The sequence below is a fragment of the Physella acuta genome, unplaced genomic scaffold (genome assembly GCF_028476545.2).
Source record: "Physella acuta isolate Inbredline_101_S28 unplaced genomic scaffold, ASM2847654v3 ptg000035l, whole genome shotgun sequence".
Lineage (NCBI taxonomy): Eukaryota > Metazoa > Mollusca > Gastropoda > Physidae > Physella > Physella acuta.
The window spans coordinates 366,605-376,018 of NW_026731555.1; the positions used below are offsets into that span (position 1 = coordinate 366,605).

The following is a 9,414-nucleotide window of genomic DNA, read 5'->3' on the forward strand; positions in this document are numbered from 1 at the left end:
TGGGGGGAGCGGACTTCATTTTGAGGGGTGCACTGGTAAAAGTAGGCACCTATATGTTTTCTATATAAATTTATACATTTATAAATTCCATTTCGTTTGGGGGGGGGGGGGGGCGACAGACTTTTAACCCCCCCCCCCCCTCCCCCGAAGTGATGCATGGTAGAAACTCTGTACCCAAACGATTATGGATTAGGCTTGGATAATGACCCTTAACATCCCTAAATAGAGGGAATATGTGTCGTTTTTATTTTGTTTATTTAACTCAAGTGATATTTGTTACACAGCTACTTTCGTTAACAGCACATGTAGTCAGCACTATGACAAGCCGCCTAAAGTTAACTGGCTGAAATGTGGTTACTACAGTAATTCTTTGTTTTATTTTAAAGATAAGAATAACGTACCACAATCAATTTATAACGTATTTTATTTTATGTTGAATATTTACTCTTTGTAATTGAACATTAACAGACATTTTAAAAACAACATATAGTTGAACAAGTTGAACCACAAGAACATGTGGTTGAACATTTTGAACCACAATAACATGTGGTTGAATACGTTAGACGGACAGGCGCGGTACCGTAATACACACCATCCTATTGCACAGGTCCAGACAACATCTTTGGTTAACTGACGAGTCACACTCGGCATCACTCTGACACCCTCTGTTGATATTCCTTATCCTACACACCAGGTCGTTGAGGGTGAAGATCTGTGGAGGTTTAGGGCAGGTGGCAAGCTGTGGTATCTCTGGGACACAGGTGGGTACAGGGCGACGGTTACAGTTTCTTCTGGTACAGGTGGGTTCTCGCAGAACGCAGGTGTAGCCCCGCCTGCAATTGAGGTTGCAGGCGACTGGGGGTCGGGGAGGAATGGAGACACATGTGAAGCTAGGGCAGGGGGTCGTGATACACACGACGCCTGTGGGGATACATTTTTCATAAGGTGAGCACTCATAGCAGGAATTCACGACCTGAAATAAAAAACGTGAGTGGTTTGTAACGTTAACCTATCTATCAGCTAAATAGAAGGAGAACGTCCCCGGATTCTTTTTTCGGGGTCATATGCAAATGCCTTACGGCCTAAGTGGATGAACACTTAACACAACGACCCACTAGGGCTCGAATTTAATGTCTAGGGGAGCTAGTGATACTGTTGTAATTAACACTCATCCAATCTACATACGACCTTTTAATCAGCGAACTCAGTTGTGGCAGAACACAAAGATGAACTAGATAAAATGTTTAATGTATAAAATATCAAGACACAACTTACAAAATGTAGGAAAAATCACTATCACAGATTTCTACACTGTCAAAAGAACAGCCACAGGCCACACAACACTGCTGTAGCTTCAGGAATTACTTAGCGACAAGTAATATTAAACTAGAAGACTAAATCGACTTAAGAAAGCAAGGCACACACAGGTCTTAAGTACTCTCACGTTCAAATGGTCAGAGTCTATAGCCGGACAATATGGACGGCTGCCTGAACGAGGTAAAACGGCCCCGTAGACTACCAGGTCAAGAAAAACTGCCTCGTGTTGCGAGTGTGCAGTGCAATTAAAGACTTCTGTGACAGGGGAGGTTATCCTCAACTCATGTCGCCATTGGTTGGGATAATCATCTGATCAGAATCATTCAATCAGATTTTAATGGAAAATTTCTATGTCTCAAACACCTTAATAAGTCAGTGGAAAAACCCCAGGTGTTACACCATCATTCCATATAAGGAATTATACAATGTCAAAATAAAAATGACTCGACCTAAGTAGGTCACATCCCCTCCCTTTTTGGAAGTGACAGATAGGTTCCACAAAAACATACATAAGGAACCAATCTGGCAATGAAATAACAAAAATGTTTTACAAATGTAGGCAACCAAAATCATAATACCAGATGAAAATATCCCTGAACATAAAAGGGAAGTAACTCCAACTTTTACAATTGGTGAAAGGGGAGTAACCCTTCAAAAGGTAATTATACATCAAAATCCCTCAAAAAGGGGAATTACAATTTTTCCATGAGAATATTAAAAGTGGTAAACCCGCCAGGGTAAGACCTTTATTTCTATGACTAGCTACAATATCAATTGAGTCATATGAGACATATTATTATAAAAGATTACATATAATCAAAAACTACCTTTAATTAAGGTTCACCTGAAAATAAACAAAATATTCAACAGGATTGGAATTTTGAAAAAAATTCAAAACTCACACCACTCATTTTCATATGAGTGACACTCAAACAAAACCTGTTTATGGTCCTAATGAACCACAAAGCATGTCACATGATCAATGTGTGTAACAAGATTTTACATCCTTGACAAACAATCAGCCACAACATTATCACTACCCTTAATGTGTGAAATTTCCAGATTAAAATTTTGGAAATATAAGCACCATCTCAATATTCTTTGATTTGTCTGTCCTAACTTAGAGGTAAATTTCAGGGGATCATGGTCAGAAAACACTCTGACTGGATTGGTTGAAGAAGAGACATAGACTTCAAAATGTTGTAATGACAAAACCAAAGCTAAAGCCTCTTTTCCAATAGTAGAGTAATTCTTTTGGTTCTCATTTAACTTCCTGGAAAAAAAAGCAATGGGATGGTCAATTCCCATGTTGTCTTCTTGAAATAGGACTGAGCCAATGGCTAAGTTGCTAGCATCAATGGCAAGTTTAAAGGGCCTGCTGAAATTTGGTGCAGCCATAACAGGAGCATTAGATAGAAATGACTTAATGGTTAAAAAAGCTTCTTGACATTTATCTGACCATTCAAACTCAACACCCTTTTTCAATAATGCAGTAAGAGGTTCAGCAATAGCTGAAAAGTTTTGACAGAACCGTCTATAGTAACCAGCCATCCCAAGGAACTTTTTGATCTCTTTACAATTTTTGGGAGGTGGTAACCTTACAATAGCATCTACTTTAGCTTCAATGGGCCGAACTTGGTTCGTTCCCACTTGATAACCCAAATAGGTAATTGAAGCTTTACAGAAATCACTTTTATGTAAGTTTACAGTAAAATTAACTTCAGACAATTTTCTAAAAAGGTTAGTCAATTGAACAATATGTTCTTCAAAAGTATTAGAAAATACAACTATATCATCTATGTAGGCCTCACATTGGTCTATGTCAGCAATGACAGAGTTAATGACCCTCTGGAAAGTTTGACCAGCATTTCGCATACCAAAAGGCATACGTTTGTATCTATAAAAACCATTAGGGGTTACAAAAGCAGATATTTCTTTTGCACGGTCAGATAAGGGGATTTGCCAGTATCCTGAAAGTAAATCAATTTTGGAAATTATCTTAGCCTGACCAACTTTATCAATAACGTCCTCTATCCGAGGTAAGGGATAGGAATCAGCTTTGGTGAGCGCATTCACCTTCCTAAAGTCGGTCACAAACCTGAAAGATCCACCGTCTTTCGGGACTAGGAGACATGGGGAACTCCAGTTGCTGAAACTGGGCTCAATGATATCATTCTTGAGCATATAATCAATTTCATCTTTTATCAAAGCAGCTTTTTCCGGGTTAACTCTATAGGGGTGTTGTTTAATGGGTTTTGCGTCACCAACGTCTACATCATGAGGTGGAACCTTCGCTTCTTTGGGGACATCCCCAAAAATAGAGGGAAATGTCTCAAATAACTGAGACAATCTATGGCTTTCCTCTGTGGACAAATGCATAAGGTGGACATTCAAATTATCTAAAAAGGAAGAATTTACCAATTTTGGGGGTTTCAATTTATCATGTATCACATCATCAGAAACATTTGAACATACAGGTAAAGTAATTTTAGCTGTGGATTGAAAATTGTTACAATTATCATAATACTTTTTCAGTGAGTTGACATGATACACTGTCTGTTTCTTTCTTCTGTCGGGCGTATTGACAACATAGTTCAAATCACTTAATTTTGAATGCACAGTAAAGGGTCCACAATATCTCAAGGATAACGCATTGTTCAGATTAGGTACTAGCACAAGAACTTTGTCGCCTGGATTGAATGTTCGTTTCCAAGAACTCTTATCATACAGTTCTTTCATTCTCACTTGGGCCTTTCTTAAGTTCTTGTGAGCCATTTCGCACACGGCTTTCAGTCGAACGTGAAAATCGTCAAAGTTTTCCACAGGATGATCGCTGGTACCTGTCCACCGTTCGTGTATCAGCTTCAGGGGACCACGGACAGAATGTCCAAACACAAGTTGAAAAGGAGAGTAACCTAAAGAGTCCTGGACACAGTCCCTCGCGGCGAAAATAATCCAAGGAACAGACTCATCCCATTGGGTGTTACTGTTAGCGAACGTTCTTAGCATGGTTTTGAGGGTTTGGTGGAACCTCTCAAGTACGCCTTGAGACTGGGGGTGGTAGGCTGAGCTGGTGATGTGGGTAACGCCTAGCTTGGCTAGCGCTTCCTGAAAATGGTGACTGGTGAAGTTGCTGCCTTGATCTGTTTGCACGATTCTAGGTAATCCAAAGGTAGTGAAGAACCGGGTCATGGCTCTGACTACAGTCTTTGCCTTAATGTTCCGTAAGGGAATCGCCTCGGGAAAACGGGTACTTGAACACATAAAGGTAAGTAGGTACTCGTTGCCCGCCTTGGTTTTAGGCAAGGGACCTACACAGTCCATGACGATTTTAGAAAAGGGTTCTGCTAATACAGGAATCGGACTCAAAGGGGCCTTATGAATTGTCTGGTTTGGCTTTCCGGCCAACTGACAGTTCGTGCAACTTCTACAGTAACGCGACACATCTTTTCTCATTTTGGGCCAAAAGAACAGTTCTTTGATCTTCGCCGTCGTTTTAGTGACTCCTGGGTGCGCTGACATTGGATGGTCATGTGCCAGCTTAAGTATTTCATGCCGATAAGGTGGAGGGACCCACAGCTGGTTTTTACCCAACCATGGTTCGGCTGGTGAGGCATTCACTGGTATAGCGCGACGAAAGAAGAGGCCGTTCTCGGAGAAATATTCTCCATCGTCAGATGATAGAGATTTTTCGACCGTTGCTTTGAGTTCCGCGTCGACTTGTTGAGCTTTAATGATGTCTTCCTGAGATATCCTCAGGGGTAAGCCCAAGCTTGTGTTTTCTGGAAGCATAGACTCCAGTTTGGGAGTCGAATTTCTTGACGATGATGGTAGATGTGGTTCAGACGTTGTGTCAGCCAATTGTTTGGTCTGGCTTCTTGTCACCGCACATGCAGGATACAGTTCATAATCATTATCTGGAACTGTTGACAAAGGGTCTGAAACCGTACAGGGGTATACTTTGCTTCCCGCAAGGTCATTCCCTAGAAGTAGGTGTACTCCTGGGACAGGAATACTATCTATCACACCTAAAATGACCTCACCTTCGACGAGATGATGTTTCAGGGCAAACTTGTGTAGAGGGACGACAGTAGATATCGTCCCTACTCCCTGGATAATGGAAATCCTTCCGGTGTTCGTCTCTGGTGAAATGTCCATTGAACTTTTCAAAAGGAGAGATTGTGACGCTCCTGTGTCTCTTAGAACGGTGATATTCTTCTGAGACAACGGATCACCTGGTTTGCTAATGATGGCTTCGGCAATAAAAGATGAAAAGTCAACTTTTCTCGATCTCTCGAGATCGGTAGACTCGGAAGAAACTGGATGGTGGCGAGAACAGTCAAAATGTGACTGCACATAATGTGTGGAGACTTGACTACCTTCTTGCGGACACTTAGGGTTAGAGTCCTTTAGAATTCTAGAGTTCATAGTTGAACTGGCTGCTTGAGGGGATAGAGCATAGTGCGCGGAAGTACGCACCACCTCTCTGTTATTCTGAAGACGTTTGTAACAGTCCTTGACAAGATGCCCAGACCTTTTGCAGAACTGGCATACTGCTCGACGATTGAGAGTTGATCTCGGTTTCTCTCTGGACTGTGCTGCCTTCAAATGTTGGCCAACAGGATGATTGCTGCCAAAAAGGGGAAGCACGGGGTTGAGGCGGTTTCCTGACACTGGTGGTTTCTTATGCACCAACATATATGTGTCAGCCGACTCAGCAGCCTTCTGGATGTCAGTTATCTTGTTATCCAGTATGTGTAGTCGTATCTCTTCAGGCAGGGACGATAGGAATTCTTCCCTTAGGATAAGAGACCTGAGTTTCTCAAACTCAGAAACTTCCTCAGAGTGTAGCCACCTTGAGAATATTTTCTCCTTTTCAAAGAGAAATTCCACATATGATTGTGTGGGTAACTTGCGGAGTGTTCGGAATTTTGTCCGATAGGCCTCGGGCGTCAGTGCGTAGGCCTTCAAAATGGCAGTCTTGACCAAACTATAGTTATTTTGAACGTCGTGAGAGAGTGCCTGGTATGTTTTTGCAGCTTTCCCAGTAAGGACAGAGCTCAATAAAGCAGTAATGGAAGTTTCGGGCCATTCACATGTCTTCGCTAAACTCTCGAACGAGTTAAAGAAAACGACCAAATCTGTTTCATCAAATTTAGGAACTAATTTCCCAAATTTGGCAATCACTTGCCCTACCGACAACTTTTTTGGATCTACCAGAGAAGTGACATCACTAACTTGACCAAACTCTAATTCCAACCTCCTCTTATCTAAAGCAATTTTAGCCTCTATCTCCTGTTTCTCTAAAGCAACTTTCTCCTTCTCTAGAGCAATTTTCTCCTTCTCTAAAGCAATTCTAGCTTCTGATTCTACCTTCTCTAGAGTTTTCTCCTCGCGGAGCAACACACCAGCCAACAAACTTTCATCAAATACTCCTTCATTAATGAAATGAACAACAATTTTATCTCTCAACACCTCTGACTTCTGCGTAACAGAATAATCCAATTTCAATTCCTTAACAACACTAACCAAAACTTTTCTACTCAACTTTTCTACATCTTCAACAGTAGGATTAGCCAAAAAAGACTCCATAACTCTAACTTGAAAATCACAACAAGCCTAGATTCTTTAAATTAATACACAGCGTTGGGCCGTGTACTTGACCTCTAAATGTAGGACGTGACACGTCTGCTAATTTGACCTAGATACTCTAGCCTGAGCGCGCGTTGTAAGAACACTGCGCTACTGGATATAAAAACAACTAAATCCAACTAACCTTAATATTCAACTGATATAACCAACAACTGGAACGACAGATTATATCTCGGCGAGCTCCCACTTTGTAACGTTAACCTATCTATCAGCTAAATAGAAGGAGAACGTCCCCGGATTCTTTTTTCGGGGTCATATGCAAATGCCTTACGGCCTAAGTGGATGAACACTTAACACAACGACCCACTAGGGCTCGAATTTAATGTCTAGGGGAGCTAGTGATACTGTTGTAATTAACACTCATCCAATCTACATACGACCTTTTAATCAGCGAACTCAGTTGTGGCAGAACACAAAGATGAACTAGATAAAATGTTTAATGTATAAAATATCAAGACACAACTTACAAAATGTAGGAAAAATCACTATCACAGATTTCTACACTGTCAAAAGAACAGCCACAGGCCACACAACACTGCTGTAGCTTCAGGAATTACTTAGCGACAAGTAATATTAAACTAGAAGACTAAATCGACTTAAGAAAGCAAGGCACACACAGGTCTTAAGTACTCTCACGTTCAAATGGTCAGAGTCTATAGCCGGACAATATGGACGGCTGCCTGAACGAGGTAAAACGGCCCCGTAGACTACCAGGTCAAGAAAAACTGCCTCGTGTTGCGAGTGTGCAGTGCAATTAAAGACTTCTGTGACAGGGGAGGTTATCCTCAACTCATGTCGCCATTGGTTGGGATAATCATCTGATCAGAATCATTCAATCAGATTTTAATGGAAAATTTCTATGTCTCAAACACCTTAATAAGTCAGTGGAAAAACCCCAGGTGTTACACCATCATTCCATATAAGGAATTATACAATGTCAAAATAAAAATGACTCGACCTAAGTAGGTCACAGGTTCTCAAAGTAATACTACATGGGTACTTCAGAATAATATTAATTTTTATGTTCTCCCATAGGATACCGTGGTCGGGTGATAGAGCTATCGACTGCTAAGTCCGAAGTTATTAAGTTCGGATCTCAGTCCAGACTCGAAACCGCAAGAAGTCCCTGAGTGCACACAATTTTGAAGGCTGGCTGACTCATAAAAAAGGGGTTGGGTATACGACAGACCACACCATTCCCTTATATGATAAAGTCAAGAAACAAATGAACTTCTACCCTATTAACCGTTAGGTCTAAAGGGGAACTTCACATACATGGTCAGCTAACTTCATTTAAGTCGTCTTGCCTATTGGATAAATCTAATGTTGCGTTAACTACTTGATAAATTGTTAGTTTGAATATCTTATAGCAAGTAAAAAACAATATTGAATACTAGCACTCAACTGTGTATCGTGTATACACAGGTAAACGTTATTTCACCATAATCATCGATCCCCGTTAGCGCCCAAGACGCATGGGGCAGATGAAGTAGAGTTCAGAGACCTCGGCGTATGAAGTTAGTGTAGTCAGCACTATGACGGCCGCCTAAAGTAAGTCAGGTACCCTTCAGAACAGGTAGGAATCAGTGATGTGAGCCCGGATTTGAACTCGAGACTCCCGGGTTAGCAGTCTAGATCTCTACAGCTAGGCCACGCCGTCCCACAAACGTTATAAAAGTTGTACATAAAGTTACTATCTCACCTTATATTTAGGTCTCTCCACACACTGAAAACTCGGACACGGAGCTTTTTTACACACGATGCCAGTAGACACACATTCTTGACCCGTTGGACATCCCCCACATCCGTCTATAAGCGGAAGTGGTACCTATGGCAATAGACGTGACATAGACGTGAAAAGTTGGTTCCAAATGGTTTCCAAGTTTTGTTGCCAGAAAGAATATGTTTCAATCAAAATTGAATATGTGTGTAATAAGTACACAATTACTTCCAGTTTCATTAAGGATACATATAGTCAAAGAAATAATTACTAGTAATATAATAATAATTTAGAAAACACTTTCATATTTTTAACTTGGATTAATTGAGCTAAGGTGTTGTGGTGATTGGGTATGTTATATTATTTAATATACATGCCATACTACGCTATACACCACATAGATCACTATTGTGTATTTTTATCATAGAAAACAATTTTTCTAACTTTTATTGTTTTACTCTCCCTGGCCATTCCGGTTAACTTTAAGGAGTGGTTGAGGGCAGTTTTTGAACATAAATGAATTGATAAAGTAATTCCAAACGTCTTTTCAACGGCTTATATTCGATACAATAATATAAAATTGAGTGTAATCGATGGCTCCCAAACGGCTTTACTTTTTTCTTTTTTTTTTACAAAAACAACTGTATTTTTATCACATGCCATATTTTTTAAAAGATTCTTTTTAAAAATGTAGCATGATTACATAGACTTTTCAAGCCTATTAC

General features: G+C 40.5%; 1 protein-coding gene across 1 annotated transcript; it reads right to left on the reverse strand.

The window, feature by feature from the left end:
• Positions 1 to 432: 432 nt before the first annotated feature.
• LOC131942399 (keratin-associated protein 10-2-like) lies at positions 433 to 8,929 on the reverse strand. The gene is made up of 3 exons (XM_059302251.1): positions 8,918 to 8,929; positions 8,672 to 8,797; positions 433 to 973 (listed from the first exon to the last, which is right to left on the reverse strand). The coding sequence occupies exons 1-3, from the start codon at positions 8,927 to 8,929 to the stop codon at positions 560 to 562; spliced, it is 552 nt and encodes a 183-aa protein (XP_059158234.1). The 3' UTR covers positions 433 to 559.
• Between the last annotated feature and the right edge of the window lie 485 nt (positions 8,930 to 9,414).

Excerpts from the sequence above, each read along its gene's own strand:
- LOC131942399 (XM_059302251.1), bottom strand. Across the intron at positions 974-8,671 it reads TGGAGAGACCTAAATATAAG|GTCGTGAATTCCTGCTATGA; the intron begins GTGAGATAGTAA and ends TTTTTATTTCAG.